The following is an 18,314-nucleotide window of genomic DNA, read 5'->3' on the forward strand; positions in this document are numbered from 1 at the left end:
GAGAAGAAAGGAAGAGAGCAATAAAGTAAAGGATAACCCCTATTTCAAAAGAAAGACTGAAGAACAAAGATTTAAGAACTGGAATAGAGGGAAGCTGCTGGGCTCAGTGGTTTGAGATGGGAGGTCCTAGTTCTTCCTAGCTGTGTGACCCTGGACAAGTCACCTGACCCCATTGCCTAGCCCTTACTGCTCTTCTGCTTTGGAACCAATACATAGTATTGATTCTAACATGGAAGGTGAGGGTTTTAAATAATAATAAAAATAAAAATAATAAAATAGAATTGGAACTTTAGAGGTCAGTTAGCCCAGGCTTTCATTTATAAATGAGAAAGTCGAGTCCAAGAGAGGTTAAATGAATGGTCTAAAGTTACACAGATAATAAGTGGTCGATCCAGAGTTCAAAAGCAGCCTAAATCTATAGCCCTCTCTCTCTCCAATGGACCACCATGCCTTCCCAAAGTGATCCTTGCAATAGTTCTATGAGATGGGCTATATAGTATTAAACCCATTTTACAGATGGGAAACTGGAGGCCAAGAGAAGTTAAGTAACTTGTGTTGTACAACTAAGAAGTCTCAGAATTAGATAGAATTCGAGTTTTCTTTGGTTAGTGGAAAGAGAATAAGTATCAAAGCCAAAAAGATCTGCTAACTGGCTAAGTGAACGGAGTATTCTTGGTCTGGAGTCCAGAAAATCTGAGTTCAAATCCAGTCTCAGTATGTATTAGCTGTATGACTCCGGGCAAGTCACTTAACTTCTGTTTGCCTCCGTTTCCTCATCTGTAAAATGGGAATTAATAGCACCTACCTCCCAGGGTTTTTGTTAAGATCAAATGAGATAATAATTGTAAAGTCATTAGCATAATACTAGGCATACATTGTTTTTGTTCAGTTGCTTCAGCCCTGCCCAACTATTCAAGACCCTATTTGGGGTTTTCTTGGCAAAGACTCTGGAGTGGTTTGCAATTTCCTTCTCCAGCTCAGTTTACAAATGAGGAAATTGAGGCCAACAGCGTGAAGTGACTTGTCCAGGGTCACAAGCTTCTCATCTAATAGGTGCTAAATAAATGTTAGCAATTATTATTTAAGACCTACCTCTGAAGCATACTGGCTGTGTGCCATAAGGGAAAGGCAGCGCTCAAGAGCCAGGCCACCCTCTAAGATGTTAGATGGCATTAATAGAGGGAAGTTTCCTCACCTGTGAGTTCTCTAGACCAGTGACTTCCTGACTACAAGCCCAGGCTCTATCATCCCTCTTTTAACTTTTAAGTGCGATGCTCTTTCCAGGCTACTATGTTGAGTGAGGGGGTCACATCCTCCCACCACTGATCCCAGAGCTTGAGAACTGGGAGGGATAGCAGTGATCATGTGGGCCAACCCCTCCATGGAAAGAATTCCCACGGAAACATACACCAGTGGTCATCTGCCCTCTCCTTGCAAGGAGGGAAAGCCCATCACCTCTCCAGGTTCCACTCACTGTACTTGGGGACAGCTGCAGAGATTTTTCCTGATATTAGGCCTAAATTAGTCTCTGACTCCCCTATGTCTTCTGGTTCTGCCTTTGAACACAAAACAGAATGATCCTTCCCCACTATGTCAGCCACCCAAATACTAAAAGACAGTTATCATGTTCCCAAGTCTTGTCTTCTCCATTGTAAAGGAGTGCCTAGTTCCTTCAATAGATAACTAATAGGGGCAGCTGGGTGGCTCAGTGGATTGAGAGCCAGACCCAGAGACGGGAGGTCCTGGGTTCAAAGCTGACCTCCAATGTGTGACCCTGGGCAAGTCCCTTAACCCCCATTGCCTATCCCTTACTGCTCTTCTGCCTTGTAACCAATACACAGTATTGATTCTATGACAGAAAGTAAGGGTTTTAAAAAAAGATAATTAATAACCATTATTAATTATAATAATAATGATTATCATTATTAACAAGAATTAATTATTATTCTTTAGGTTCAAAATATTGTCATTTTCTCATTAGATTTAAAAAATTCTTACCTTCTGTTTTACTATTAATTTTAAGATAGAAGAATGGCAAGGACAAGGTAATTGGGATTAAGTGCCCAAGGTTACCCAACTAGGAAGCATCTAAGGCCATATTTGAACCCAGGACCTTCTATTAGATTTTTTTTTTTAACCCTCACCTTCCGTCTTAGAATCAATACTATGTATTGGTTCCAAGGCAGAAAATTGGTAAGGGCTAGGAAATGAGGGTGAAGTGACTTGTCCAGGGTCACACAGCTAGGAAGTGTCTGAGGCCAGATTTGAACCCAGGACCTCCCTTCTCTAGGCCTGGCTCTCAATCCACTGAGCCACCCAGCTGCCCCCTCCTATTGGATCTTAATAGCAATCCTATGAAGTACAGAGTACAAATGTGATTTTCCCTCATTCATAGAGAAGGAAACTGAGGTTCAGGAAAAAAGAAATGATTTGTCTAAGATCACGTGGGAAAGTAAATAGTAGGGCTGAGTCATTATCCCAAGTCATCAAGAAAAAAGAGGATAGGGTAGGGGAGGTGGAGAAAGTGGCCTATAGCTTCTGGCTTACCTTGGCATTCCCAGGTGCTCTGTTGGGCAATGGTGCCCGGTGGGCAGGTGGGGGCACACTTCCCTTTGTGCAAAAAAAACCTCTTTTTACACCGAATGCAGAAGTCTTGGCTGAAACAACTCTCACAGGTGGATCCGCATTCTGCAATACAGCAACAGCTTCTGTGATGAGGGCCGGTGGGGTGGATGCCCCTGCACCCCCACCCAGGAGCCATCAGGAGGAATGGGGGCATGCTGTTCATCAGAGATCTTTGGAAGGGCAGTAGAGCCTCCACGATTCCCATCATGGAGTCAAAGAATAATAGTCATTGGTCTTCCTATTGCACTGTAAGGTTTACAACGTGCTTAGGTCATCGTTTTTGGCTCTCCAACAGCCCTGTGAAGTATAGGCTATTGTCTCTATGATACGGCTGGAGAGCTTCAATAACTGACTCTGTGGCCTTGGTCCTCAGTTTTAGTTCCCGTATTGGAGGCTCCTGACAGCTCTGAATCTAGGATCCTAGAATTTGCCGGGGTAACTCCAAAGGGTCTGGGACAGGATTTGAACTCCTGACTACAAGTCTTGTGTTCTCAATGCCTCTAGGTCAAAGACTATCAAGCTGAATTGCCATTCAGTCAGGTCCCACCCGACCCCTGGCTCTTGGCAAAGATAATGGAGTGGTTTGCCATTTCCTTCTCCCGTGGATTAAAGTCAACAAAGATTAAGAGACTTGCCCATATTTGACCTGATCCGAGACTCTGGCAGCGCTCTATGCCCCGTGTCTAACTGTCTAAAAGGAGCCATAAGAATCCTCTAATCCAATGGCCTCAGTCCCAGAGAAAGGAAAGGACTTCCCCAAGACCACGTGGTCTTAAAAGCCCGGCCCCTAGCTTTTTCTGATATGCCGGGCTAACACCCACATTCCTTTTGGGCTGAGGCTCGAGGCACGATGATGCCCTCATTTGACTTTGGGTCCGGAGACGTCAAGAGAGTGACTGTAGGGGGCAGCTGGGTGGCCCAGTGGATTGAGAGCCAGGCCTAGAGACGGGAGGTCCTAGGTTCAACTCTGGCCTCAGACACTTCCCAGCTGTGTGACCCTGGGCAAGTCACTTGACCCCCATTCCCTTACCACTCTTCTGCCTTGGAGCCAATACACAGTATTGATTCTAAGAAGGAAGGTGAGGGTTTTAAAAAAGAAAGAGAGTGACTGTACTAAGGTCACAAAGTGAGGCTGGAACCAAACCTCGTCCCGGGATCCTCACTGCTCACTCTTGTAAACAAGGTCACGTCAGGGAGAATCAAAGGAGTGGGGGGAAACCCCAACCCAATGGGGCCCGGGCTAGGAGAGGAGGGATGACAGGGGATGGATGTTCTCGGCCACGACCCCCACGTACTTTTGCACCTGTTGACCTCGTGGCCGCGCACGCCAAAGTAGCCGTGGGGACAGTCGTGGACGCACTTCCCGTACTGGCGGATGCCGTCTCGGCGGATGTGGAGAAAGAGCCGTGGCTGGCAGGTGGAACAGCCATTTTCCTCGGAGCAGATCAGACAGCCGGTGCAATTGTCTTTCAGCCCGACCCCCACTGTAGGGGAGAGAAAAGAGAATCAGAGGTGGCCAGACTCAGCGTTCGCCCGGGAGCGCAGCGAGGGCTGCCACGTCCCCACCTTTATTAGTGTGCCGCGCCAGGAAGCAGAATAACTTGGGTACCGTTGATCAAAGTACGCGCAGAGTGAGAAGGTGATTGCATGGGAGTGAGGGTAAAGAGACACAGGCGCGCCGCTGAGAGGGGCTCCCTCAGAGGAGACGCTTTCCCTCGTCTCCTCAAGGCAGTCGCCTAGAGTAAGCACCAGCAACAACTATGCCTTGATGCTGGTGGTCTGATATGACCTAAAGTCGGCTTTAGCGGGGGAGTTATTTTTTTAAACCCATAACCCCCTGTCTCAGAATCAATGCTAGTTATTGGTTCCAAGGCAGGAGAATGGTAAGGGCTAGGCAATGGGGGTGAAGTGACTTGCTTTTTTTTTAACCTTTTTTTTTAAAACTTACCTTCCATCTTGGAATCAATACTATATATGGATTCCAAGGCAGAAGAATGGTAGGGGCTAGGCAATGGGGGTTAAGTGACTTGCCCGGTGTCATGGTGAGTTATTTTTTAAAAGAAACCTTGTTGGGCTCCTTAAATGAGATATTGCCAATATTATGGGGCCCACAGGGTTGCCATGTTCTGCCTTATTGTTCACTTATATGAGTGGTGCCTCCCTCCCAAAGTCCCCATTCTGGCACAATCCAGAGAGCCATGATTAGTATATTGTTCCGAGGAAGAAAGCAGACCCCTTGGAAGGGGACTCATTGGCCTGTATTTATCTTTGAACAATAGGAAGAAAGTAGAGAGCCTGAATTTGTCATATTAGGAAGAGTGGTCATTGATGACAAAATCTTCATCTAGGCAAGGCCACCTGGGCTCTTGTCTGAGAGAACAATTGTAAATTAGCTTCTAGGTACCCCGGCTCTATTCCTCAGCTGGAACCCTTGTCAAAGAAATAAATAAGCAGAGAATGAGAGGGAAAGAGTTGGAATTCAGCAGAAAAACAAGCCTATGGCATACTGGAATATAACCCGAAGGATAGCATTCTCAATGTGATCATAATTCCAAGCCATTTATCATGGTGCTTTACAGTGAGCAAAGTGCTTTCATATCCATAATCTTATATGACCCTGTAAGATCTGATCAAATGCCGTTTCCCCAGGGAATCTGCTATGATACACATTTTCTTTATTTAGAAACCACTTGACCATAGGGCCAGAATTCTCCAGGATGGTCAGATAGAGGCAAATACTATGTATTTCTTTGTCTCCAGCTGTTTCTAAGACCCTGGTTACCTGTAAGCCCTCTCTCACCACAGACTGGGTATATTTAAATTGCTAGATCCATGGAAAATTAGAACTAAAAGGTCTAAGAACACAATGTGAGACATAGAAGGAGCCTTACTTAGAATAACATTGAATGTCAGACCTAGAAAATAATTGAGAATATAATATGTTCAAATGAAAAGGAAGTCTAGAACATAAAATGCCAGAACTGGGAAGGACCTTAGAACATAGAATGCCAATTCTTAGGGATCCTAGAACATTAAATGTCAGCGCTAGAAGAGACCTTAGAACACAGACTATTAGAGTTAGAAGAGATCTTAGAACACAGAATGTCACAGCTGGGAAGAGTCAGAGCATTAAATGTCAGAGCTAGAAGAGATCTCTTAGAACACAAAAAAGCTAGAACAGATATTAGAACACAATGTCAGAGCTGGGAAAGGTCTTAGAACATTAAATGTCAGCGCTAGAAGAGACCTTAGAACACAGACTATTAGAGTTAGAAGAGATCTTAAAACACAGAATGTCACAGCTGGGAAGAGTCAGAGCATTAAATGTCAGAGCTAGAAGAGACCTTAGAACATAGACTTTCAGAGCTAGAAGAGATCTTAGAACACAGAATGTCACAGCTGGGAAGAGTCAGAGCATTAAATGTCAGAGCTAGAAGAGATCTCTTAGAACACAAAAAAAGCTAGAACAGATATTAGAACACAATGTCAGAGCTGGGAAAGGTCTTAGAACATTAAATGTCAGAGCTAGAAGAGTCTTTAGAACACAGAATGTCAGAGTTGTGAAGAGTCTCGGAGCATTAAATGCCAGAGCTGGAAGAGATCTTAGAACATTAAATGTCAGAACTAGAAGAGACCTTAGAATACAGAATGTCAGTGCCAGAAGAGATCTTAGAACACTGAATGTCAGAACTTGGACACATTAAATGTCAGAATTGGGAGAGACCATAGCACATAGAATGTCAGAGCTGGGAAGAACCTTGGAGATCTAATTTAATCCCCTCAATTTATCAATAGGCAAGTTTCGGTCTAGAATGGAGAGGAGACCTGCTCAAGACCACAGATGATAGCAAAGCTGGGGCTAGAATTAGGCCTTCAGACTTTCAGCCCTAGTCTCTTCCCAACATCTTTTCTTCTCCCAACCTTCTGCTTCCCAGGGTCACTGAAGGAGGGGAAAATGCAGGCCTGCAATAATTATTCCACTACTTTTCAATTAACTCTAGGGATCATTTTATTTGCTATGTAAGAAAGTGACAAATATAGCAACTTGGTGGATAGAGTGCTGGGCATGAAGTTAGGAAGATCTGAATTAAAATATGGCCTCAGACACTTACTAAGCTGTGTGACCCTGGACAAGTCACTTAGTTTCTGTCTGCCTCAGTTTCCTCATCTGTAAAATGAGGATAACAGCAGTTACTTCCCACAGTTGTGGAGATCAAATGAGACAATGTAAAGCACCTAGCACAGTTCCTGGCACAAAATGGGCACTTAATACTCATTCCCTAACATAGATCTCCCTATCTAAAACCTCATGTGATATTAAGAAGATCATTTCACCTTTCCAAGCAACATTTATTAAGTGCTTACTATGTGCCAGGCACTATGCTAAATCTCAATTAGTTTCTAAATCTGTTCAAGGAAAAGGTGTGACCAGATGTCTGATATCACACCCAGCTCTACCATTCTCTATGCTCAGAGCTCTTCCAGCTCTGGCATTCTATGTCCTATTTCTTTTTTTTTAATTTTTTTTTAATATATTTTATTTGATCATTTCCAAGCATTATTCATTAAAGACATAGATCATTTTCTTTTCCTCCCCCCCACCCCCCATAGCCGACGCGTACATCCACTGGGCATTACATGTTTTCTTGATTTGAACCCATTGCTATGTTGATAATATTTGCATTAGAGTGTTCATTTAGAGTCTCTCCTCTGTCATGTCCCCTAAACCGCTGTATTCAGGCAGTTGCTTTTCCTCGGTGTTTCCACTCCCATAGTTTATCCTTTGCTTATGAATAGTGTTTTTTTCTCCTAGATCCCTGCAAACTATGTCCTATTTCTAAAGATTCCTTTCTTTTCACATTCTGACACTCTAAGATCCCCTCCAGGTCGAACATTTTCTGTTCTAATATCCCTCCAAGATCTCCCATCCTATCCATTCTGCAGCCCACAACAGCTCTCTCCCGTTGGAGTGCCCTCCTGTGTTTCTACATTGTAGTATCACTTTAGATTTTTTAAGGACACAATATTGCTTTGAATCACTTCATTGATGAAATTTGTCAGAAAATCTTCTTCTCTTCATGCTTATTTATTTCCCCTGCCCCTTCTCCTACCTCCCGCTGCCCTAGTCTGAGCAAACTCCAAGCAATGGTGGCTCCCCTTCCCTTCATATCACTTTTTAAAAAGCCAAGAGAATATGGTTTTTATTCTCATGCAAGCTGGAAAGTTCTCCCACGCAGACAGCTCCTCACTGGTGAGGTGTGCTTTTAATAACAGCCTTGTAGCTCTGATTGCAACCTCCCGGAGTGTTCTGAGGGCTGCAGATGGGATTGTGGCCCCATGAGACTCTCTTCTTTAATTTCTAATATTCACTTCAGCTCTCCCAACGTCTGCTGTCTCCTAACCAACACCGTTTTTTTTTGAAATTTTTATTTAATTAATTAATTTAGAATATTTTTCCATGGTTACAAGATTCATGTTCTTTTACTACCATCCCCCCACCCAACCTCCTCTTGTAGCCAACGTGCAATTACACTGGGTTTTACATGTATCATTGTTGAAAATCTATTTCCATATTATTAATATTTGTACTAGGGTGATCATTTAAACTCTACATCCCCAATCATATCCCCATTGACCCATGTGATTAAGCAGTTGTTTTTCTTCTGTGTTTCTGCTCCCACAGTTCTTCCTCTGAATGTGGATGGTGTTCTTTCTCATAAGTCCCTCAGAATTGTCCTGGATCATTACATTGCTGCTAGTAGAGAGATCCATTACATTTGATTGTACCACAGATTATCAGTCTCTGTGTACAATGTTATCCTGGTTCTGCTCCTTTCACTCTATATCACTTCCTGGAGGTTGTTCCAGTCCCCATGGAATTCCTCCAGTTCATTATTCCTTATAGCACAATGGTACTCCAACACCAACAGATACCACAATTTGTTCAGCCATTCCCCAATTGAAGGGCATCCCCTCATTTTCCAAATTTTTGCCACCACAAAGAGCACAGCTATGAATATTCTTGCTCATGTCTTTTTCCTTATTATCTCTTTGAGGTACAAACCCAGCAGTGCTATCAAAGGGCAGGAAGTCTTTTAGTGCCAACCAACACCATTTTTGATAGGCAAATTCCTAACTGACCCTCTAAAAACCATCACACATTGCTTTAGAGTTGTTTTTGTACAGTTTAAAAAGCCCTTGGAATATGGTCTGGCCTATCCCAATGGCATTGAACATGAGTCTAAGATTCATAGAATTTTATATCAGCACTTAAGAATCTAAAATTTTAGGACTTGAGGTTCTAGAATCAAAAGACCTGAGTTCAAACCCCACCTCTGATGCCTACTACTCATGAAACCTCATGTATATTGCTTAACACCTCTGTGCCTCAGTTTCCTCATCTGTAAAATGAAGGGGTTGCACGAACTGGCCTCTGAGGACCCTTCTAGCTCTCGATTTATGAACCTATGGATCTCAGGCTCTTGGTTCCTTGTCCAATGTTCTCACCGCCACGATACAAATGCCCTTTTTAAAGAACAAGGACCAATGAGGCAAGAGAAAGGCCTCTGGAGATCTGGATCCAAGGGACTCCTGGTTCCCTATTCTAGGCCTCCAAAGAGAGCTGCCTTTTTATGATTCCAGTCCCTAGGAGAGTAGAATATATTGTTTAGGTGGCCCCAGAGGAGTTGTATTTCATACCAGCAGGTGATCAGGCCCTTTATCTGCTACAGTCCCAAGAGCTATGTTCAAATCTTCCTCAATGCCAATGGATCTTGGTGTATGGAGGAAATTTACTCCTGGGAAGAGGCTATCTGTAGGGAAGGCTCAGGGGCCAGCCCCATGCAGAGATGTTTTTCCATTTGACCTCTCCCATACCCTTCTCTGTGATGAGAGTAGAGAATGTGTTGCCTGGATTCCAAGTGAAATCATTAGCATCTCAGTGCTAGGGCTAAGACACGTGAGATGAATTGTGAACCCTTTGGGGGCCAGCTAATGTTAACCCCAGAGGGAATTAACAAAAGACTACCTGGTTCCTGGGTCTGGGAGATGAGATTACTTGGTGCTGAGTTTGACCTCAGTTTGATGACTAAGACATACACAGGAAGTGCAAGGTGGCATCAGTGATTATTTTTGAGGCTCACAACGCTCTGAACAATTTCCCTACAGGCAGCCAGGAGGTGCAATGGATAGAGCACTGGTCTTGGACCCAGGAAGACCAGAGTTCAAATCCAACATCAAGCATTTATTAGCTATATGGTCTTGGGCATTTAACCCCTGGCTGCCTCAGTTTCTTCAGCTATAATAATATATATTATTATATATAATATGTAAAATATAATAATGTATATAAAACAGAGCTAAAAATAACACTTACTTGCAGAGTTGTTGTAAGGATCAAATGAGATAATATTTGTAAAGAGTACTTAGCAGAGCCTGGTACAAAGTAGATATTATATAAACGCTGTCCCCCTTCCTTCCCCTGTTAGCTACCTTTGTGGTATAATCACATTGAGGGAGGCTCTTAGCACCGAGGGGAGTGAATTTCAATTCTGGATCCCTGGAGCATTCAAGGTCTACTTGTTGCTCCTGGGTTTACATGCTGGTGGCCAGAGCACTGCTTATCTCCTGTCTGTCACAAGTAGGGTTGAGGCAAGAGGAGAAGAGGAAGGCAGGTGACTACCTCCCTCCCTTTCCCCATGGTCATGCCCAGTCCCATTCAAGTGATGCCAGAAGCAAATGTGACATTTTGTCACTCTTCTGGCATCCTATGGCAAAAAGACTGGCAGTGAGGTGCCCTCAGTTCAAACCCTGTAGCTGTCATTTACCGGTTGTGAGGACTTGGGCAAGTTACTTTCTGCTCTGAGACTCTGTTTCTTCCTCTACAAAATGATGAGAGTAATCCTGACCTCTCCAATATCATGAGGATCGAATGAAGTAACTAATCTAATTATAATTCTAAAATATGAAAGTAAGGGGTAATAATAGTAATGATAAAAAGGAAAAAGTGGGGTTTCCTGTCTCCTCAAACAAACTGTGTCATTGTTTGAAATTCTCCTATAAATAGCTCATCCCTTTGGGTCTTCAAGACTGTTTTGAGAATACAAATGGCCCTGGAAACTGACATACCCTCTACTCTAACTCCATTGAAGAGATAGTTGATAGACATCTAAGAGCAAGTTCCTTTTCATCAGTCAATAAACTTTGGGGATAGGGCCCCCAAGACCCCCTGAGATTAAGAGAGGAGTTGAGAGGCAAGGGGTTAAAAGGAGGTAAGAAGGTATCAAAGACAAGGTTCAACATCTTAGATCCAATGGAGTCCAAAGGATCCCAGGGACCATAGGAGGAAGCAGGACCTGAGAAAAAGAGGAAGAGGCATCCAAAGGCCATCCCAAGGCCAAAGAGAGAGAGAGAAGGAGAAAGGAGAACAGCCAAGGAGGGAGAGCATGAACAGAACTGTATACAGGCAGGCCAGAGAGAAAACTTAGCCTCTCACAAAAAAGGAAGAACTAAGAAAGTGGGAGATAGGGAGTTAGCCCAAAAGAGGTTGTGTTCTTGTGTTCAATCCCTGACTTTCTCTCTCTCAGAGTTGGTACCTTTATCTTTCAAATGAGGGGATTGAAATAAATGAACTCTAATCATTCTGATCAATAACTTTCCAAGGCCACTATTATTTATTCTACATTCTAAGGTCCTTCCAACCCTGATTTTGAATAATCCATATTTAGGATTTTGGGAAAATATTTTGGAGGACTTTTTTGCTTGGAAACACTGAACTCCCCTTGGTCCCAAATATGTAGGTAACCCCAGCCCCAGATAAGGAATTTAGTGACTTTGTGATTATTCAGTTGTTTATAGAAGTATCTGACTCTTCATGACCTCATATGGAGTTTTCTTGGCAAAGATACTGGAATGATTTGCTTTTTTCTTTCTCCAGCTCATTTTATAGAAAAGGAAACTGAGATAAACAGTTAAGAGACTTGCCTAAGAGCATACAGCTAGTAAGGGTCTGAGGCCAGATTTACACTGGGAGGAAACGAGTCTTCCTGACTCCAAGCTTAGCACTTTATCCACTGTACCACCTGTCTGCCCCAACTGAGTGGATGGGATCGGATTATTCAAAGTAAACCTGATAGGAATAATAGAGGCATTTAAGACTTCAGACTTAGAAGACTTGTAGTGATTTACAAACATTATCTTGTTTTATCCTCCCCCAAACCCTGGGATGTCAGTGCTTTTATTATCCCTACTTTACAGATGAGGAAACTGTGGCAAGCAGAGGTTGTGACTTACCTAGAGTCACACAGCTAAAGTTTGGTCCCCATCCTATTCAAAGATTTTCTCATGGGACTCAAACATTTGAAGGCCGATATGAAGAGAAAAATCCACCACTGCTGCCACCACCACCACCACCACCAAAAAAACTTTCCGTGAAATCAACACTTTTCCTCATGTCTCCTGTGTGTTGAGAGCTCTTTGCTCTGGGCTAAAGGAGAAACAAGAAGGAACATGACCCAAACTCTACCTGCTTTCAGAGGCCCGTTTACATTCTAGTTGAAGGGACAAGACTCATGAGCAAAATATGACTAATAATCCACAGATAGGCTGTGTCCAGTGAGTTCTTGAGAAGCGGAAAGAACCTTAGAACCTCTGAGTGAGTTGGGAAGGGACATTTGAATAGAAAATGTCAAAGACGGACAAAGTCTTAAAACAGAGAATGCCAGAATTTGAAATGACAGTAGAACATAGAATCAAAAAAGTTGGAAGGGAACATAAAACCCTGGAGAATATCCAAGATGAGGAGAACTTTAGAATACAGAATTGTTTAAATTGGAAGGAACTTCAAACAGAATACCAACCATAGAATATAGATTGTTAGAATATGGAGGGATCTTATAAATGACTTATCCCAATCTTTTCATTTTACAGAAGGAGAAACTGAGACACCAAAAGGGTCAATGTCTCATACAACAGATTAGTGGCAGAGGCAGCACTGAAATTCAGGCCTCCTAAATCTGTTTTGTTTGTTAAAGATATATTATTTTCTCAGTTATATGTATATTTATTTTATTTTATTTTTTACTAACCCTTATTTTCCACCTCAGAATCAATACTTTGTATTGGTTCCAAGCCAGTAAGTACTAGGCAATGGGGGTTGTGACTTGCCCAAGGTCACACAACTGAGAAACGTATGAGGCCAAATTTGATCTCCCATGTCTAGGTCTGGCTCTCAATCCATTGAGCTGCCCCGATGGATATCTGTGAAGTATTCTTACGCCTCATTCTAGATATCTGGAAGAAGAAAATGGTTTCATAATCCAAAGGAATGGAGCTATTATGGTGGGATGACAGATTTGGGTGGATTTTTTAGTCAGGACCCTAGTTGGAGTCCTCTCCAATCATATTCTAAGGACAACATGGAAAACATGCAAAAAGGTTGGATTCTTCCTCCACATTGCTAGGATGAAAAGGAGTTGAGGAGTTAGGGTGGGGAGAGAATCCCTGGGTGGTTGAGCTCATCGAGGCCCTGTTGGGGGTAGGAGTGGGAAAAGAAGATCATGAGGAGGGATGTGTGTGAGATCACACAAAAAGAAATAAGCATCTTAGGGGAGGTGGTTGGCAAGGGATTATTACTGGGGCAGACACAGCAGCCCGCTGACCCATGAGGTCATCTCCCACCAATCCCCTAGCCCTATTCTCCTCCAGAGTCTCAGGGTCTCAGGCACTGGGCTGAGATTGTCCCTCTGTGTCTGGGAGCCCCAGTCCTGCCTCTTCCCTCTTGGGACTCCACTTCCCCCTCTCATTAACGATCCACCTTGGACCCATTAGATTGCTCTGGACTCAATTACACATTGGTTTAATGCTTGCAACCTTTGCATCCCAAAGGCTTTACAGCTGCATCTTAAAAAAAGAGCTACAATAAAAATAAACATTCTTCTTTGATTCCTCATTGTATGACCAGCTGGAGATGGTAGAAAGACTCTTCTGTTGACTCAGTGACTTTAGACAAATCATTGCCCCTCCCTGAACCTCAGTTTCCCTATTTGCAAATGGAGAGTAAATGAATCAGATGATCCCTAAGTCCTAGCTCTGATATCTTATGTCCATGTTAGCTCTCAACCATCATGATCTCTCTTTCATGCCATAAATCGATTATTATTGTTAAGACATTCATTCTTTTCATCTTTTACTAGAGTTCAGATAGAAAAAGTTCTGGAACAGATCATCACAACATTGTCACTATTCTTTTACTTTTAACATTCTCTGAACCCTTGCACAAGTGCATAAAGCAACTACTTTTTGTAGTTAAGTAAAAATGTTGGGATGTAAGCCCAACTTATCTTCTGTAAGTTCACAGAAAATATCCCTGAGAGAACTCCCAAAGCAGACAGGAGGATGGGAATAACATGCACCTCATTCTATCTCCATGTGATTTAGATTTCTCCTGCTAGTCTCTGTATTTGGAAAGTTTTTCATCCCACGTAGCTTGGAGATGATAAGTATTTGCTGTGGCAACATCGATCAACAACATTATTAAATATTTATGAGCGCTATTAAATCAGGGTGTCTGTGGGCAACACTCCTGTCTGCAAAAGTTGTCTGATTCCCATAAAGCTTATTTGTGGAATTCTCAAGGTGAGTTTGAAGTCAATATTTTCAATATGGGAGTTAACAGTTTAACAGTTTGTGAAAGATACTGAGCTTTGACTCTATAATTTTAGCTATCAGATTGTATCTCTCTCTCTCTTTTTTTAATCCTTGCCTTCTGTCTTAGAATGAATACTAAGTATTGGTACCAAAGCAACATTGCTTTGGTGGTAAGGGCTAGGTCAGTGATGGTGAACCTTTTAGAGATGGAGTGCTGTGCCTTGCCCTTCCACAGAGACTGTGTGCTGTGCCCCTCCCCAACCAAGGGAGGGCATGCCCTACCCCACCCCTTACTCCACACAGGGAAGGAAGGAAGTGCTTCCATTGAGCTTCTCGGAGAAGAGATGGGTGAAGTAAAGAATGCACTCTATGAATGTAGAGAGGGGAAGGGGAGTGGCCTGAGCACTCTGCTCCCCTTCAGCTCTGCCACCTGTGAGCTGCCCACCTTACCCCCTGTGCTTTTCCCATTGGCTGCTGGGCAGAGGAGTGGGGATGTGAAAAAATGTCATCAGGTACCATGGAGAGGGGGAGGGGAGCAACTTTGTTTGAGGCCCTCTGCCCCTCTAGTAATGAACTGGTGGGGGAGGGACAGTCACATGCCCACAGAGTGCTCTCTATGTGCCACCTTTGGCACCCATGCCATAGGTTTGCCATCACTGGGTTAGGCAGTTGGGTTTAGGTGATTTGCCAAGGGTCACACAGCTGGGAGGTATCTGAGATGAAAATTTGAATGCAGGATCTCTCATCTTCAGGCCCAACTCTATTCACTGAGATACCTAGCTCCCCAAGATTGTGTCTTGCTATGTATTCAGTAGGCGCTCAATTTTAGCAGCCTGCAATATTGCATGATTTATAGCATAGTCTGCATTGACCACTAAGACCAGGCTCTCAAAGGATAGCTTTTCTGTGATTTCTGGTGGCCATGACAACAGCAACAGTAATAATAGCTAACATTTATATAGCACCTACTATGTGTCGATCACTGTTCTAAGTGCTTTACAAATATTATCTCACTTGATTTTTTTAACCCTTACCTTCTCTCTTAGAATCAATATTGTGTATTGGTTCCAAGGCAGAAAAGTGGTAAGGGCAGCATGTGGGTTAAGTGACTTGCCCAGGGTCACACAGCTAGATTTGAAACTAGGACCTCCCATCTCTGGGCCTGGTGCTCTATCCACTGAACTACATAGCTGCCCCTATCTCATTTGATCTCTACAATAACCCTGGGAAGTAGGTACTATTATCATTCCCATTTTTACAGATCAGAAAACTGAGGCAAATAGGGTTAAGGTGACTTGTCCAAGGCCACACAGCTAGTAAGTACCTGAGGTTCCCATTTGAATTTAGGTCTTCCTGATTCTATGCCTTGTACTCTATCAAGTGCTGTGTTGGCCCAGATAACCTCATTTCTGTAACGAAATCTTCATGACCTAAACATTTGTTTGATATTTTTGTAGGTGTATTGTTGTTTTACTATTATCATCATTACTATTGTCTTATTCCCTTCAATTTTTTTGATAGCGTTCAGACCATTTATAGGTCCTGGGATAAAATTGTTAATCTTTTACATTTTATCTTCTTTTATCTTCTATCAGCCTGTGGACAAAATAACTTTTATAGCTGGATAAAAGTATTAGAATTCTTATTATTCAGGGAGTAATAATCCCTCCTGTTTGTATAGTGCTTAATAATTTCTACATAGTACTTTATACATACTACATATGTACTAGTAAATGTAGCAATTTACAATTTGTATTTCATTATTTAGTTGTGTCTAGTTCTTTATGACCCAGTGGACATGAGGTTTCCTTGGCAAAGATATTGGAGTGGTTTTCCATTTCCTTCTCTAGTGGATTAAGGAAAACAGGTTAAGTGACTTGCCCAGGGTCACACAGCTACTAAGTTACTAATGTTAGATTTGAACTCATGTCTTCCTGACTCCAGATCCAGGGCTCTATCCACTGAACCACCTAGCTGCCTCTATAATTTGTAATTTTGAGTCTAATTGGAGACTCACAATAGCCCCGAGAGTATGGCAAAGGCAGGTCCATGATCCCCACTATACAGATAAAGTAAATGAGTAACAGAGAAATAAAGTGATCAGTCCAAGGTTACTCAATGAACTGGGAATAACTGTAGGACTAGAACCCAGGTCTCCTGTCTTCCAGTCCTAGTCTCCTGTAAGGATTAGGGATAACAGACTAGTCTTGTGGAAAGATTAGGAAGTTCCTGGGTTTGGAGAACTACCCTGGAGGAGATCTGTGTTTCCCTGATGTGCTGGGACCAATCTGGCTGAGACAACTTGGTTAAGGTAAACCCAATGGGTTTTCATCTGGGACTTTGGGTTTACCTAGGAAGCCAACCCCAGGCTAGGAAAGGACTTGGTCTATCTGTGAATCCTGTGTCCTTAGCCTTTTAGAGACAATCTATAATATTTTGGTTAACTAAGGTAGTCTGCCGGGGGCCATCAGACCACGATGCCTTGACAGAGTCACTCATGGTAGCTGGGGAGACCACAGAGTGGTCCTTTGTGAGATGTGACTGCCCACTCTATCCCCTTTACATGACCTTTCATCAATGCCCCTTACCTATGAATTGACATGATTATTATTCCCCCTAGTCTCAACAGAGCAAAACCCCTGAACCCTAATTCTCCAAAACATCACCAAAAGATCAGACCCTCAAACCCAATCCCAAAAGACTATTGTGGGTTAACTTTTACTTAGGTACATAATTCTTAGCAAAACTGCAGCTAGAGGCCAAGCCCAAAACTTTCTCATGAAGCCAGCACAAAATCAATCATAGAGGCCTATACAATAGGTACAGGTACAGTACAGGTACACTAAGCTTCAATATGCTTCAGTGACTCGATTACACAAATCAGTAACTCAAACTCCCTAGTAAGCCACCTGTGATGAAATCATTTATCTTGTATTCTGTCTTTAATCAGAATACAAAAATATAGAATGTTAATCAAGTGATTTGTTAAAAGTTAATGTATCACTTTTCTAATTATCTCTCTTTGAACATGTGTGTTAGGTAATGTAATCTGCCTGCCAAGAAAATGGATATAAAAATAAAAACTAAGCCTGGGAATGGTGGAGCAGCTGTTAGATGCAAAGCAGTCCCATGACCATAATGATTGAGCTGTCTTCTGTTTGTTATTTATTTTATTTTATTTATTTTGACTGATTGTTCGCCACCAGTTGGGAACCCAGGAGTCACAAGTGAGGCTGGACCCTGACCGTGGCAGTAGTCAGATAGTTTGGGGTTCTAGATAGATCAGGGAGTGGTTAAGAAGGGATTGAGAAGATCTGAAGAGCATTCTCTCTGAGGGGAGCATATAAGGTTGGATGGAGATTAGTTTTTAGAGACAGGGACCCTGTTAAATTTATCTACCATTTCCCTACTCCCCAATAAACTTTGTTTTCTATAATCTCAAGGGGTCATGCTTTATTGGTCTTGGGGAGATTCCTAGTTGGGTTTTTCCATTGCCAATCCATCTAGGGCCTTCCCAATCTATTTTCACTCCATCTTCTATACCATACCAATAAGAATTTATTTGGTTCTCTTGAGAGCATTAATAAAAATCTTGCACATAAACTTCTTGCTATGTGTCTTTTTTTAAAAACCCTTACCTTCTGTCTGAGAATCAGTACTAAGTATGGGTTTCAAGGCTGAATAGTAGGACTAGGCAATGGAGGTCAAATGACTTGACCAGGGTCACATAGCTAGGAAGTATCTGAGGCCACATTTGAACCCAGGTTTTTTCACCTGTAGGCCTGGCTCTCTATACACGGAACCATCAAGCTGTTCCTGAGAAATTTTTTTTTTAAAGAAAAAGACAAAATTATGTTCAGAAAAACTGAGAACTCAACCATTAGGAGCTAATTCTTCCATTGTGGAAAAACCATGGTATTTGGGGTCAGAAGACCACCTTTCAAATTCTGGCCCTGTTAACTACATATATGAACTTGGTCCAATCCTTTCCTTCTCTGAGCCCATTTCTCCTCTCTAAAATGAAGGGATTGCATTGGAAGATC

General features: G+C 42.6%; 1 protein-coding gene across 1 annotated transcript in view; it reads right to left on the reverse strand.

The window, feature by feature from the left end:
• The window catches only part of RSPO4 (R-spondin 4), a 53,538-nt gene that overhangs the window by 15,016 nt on the left and 20,208 nt on the right, over window positions 1-18,314 (reverse strand). Inside the window, exons 2-3 of the mRNA XM_007474498.3 lie at window positions 3,921-4,109; window positions 2,548-2,688 (exon numbers count right to left, since the gene is read on the reverse strand). Coding sequence (XP_007474560.1) covers window positions 2,548-2,688; window positions 3,921-4,109 — 330 coding nt within the window. The remainder of the gene's footprint in view (window positions 1-2,547; window positions 2,689-3,920; window positions 4,110-18,314) is intronic.

This window comes from Monodelphis domestica, chromosome 1 (assembly GCF_027887165.1).
Source record: "Monodelphis domestica isolate mMonDom1 chromosome 1, mMonDom1.pri, whole genome shotgun sequence".
NCBI lineage: Eukaryota > Metazoa > Chordata > Mammalia > Didelphimorphia > Didelphidae > Monodelphis > Monodelphis domestica.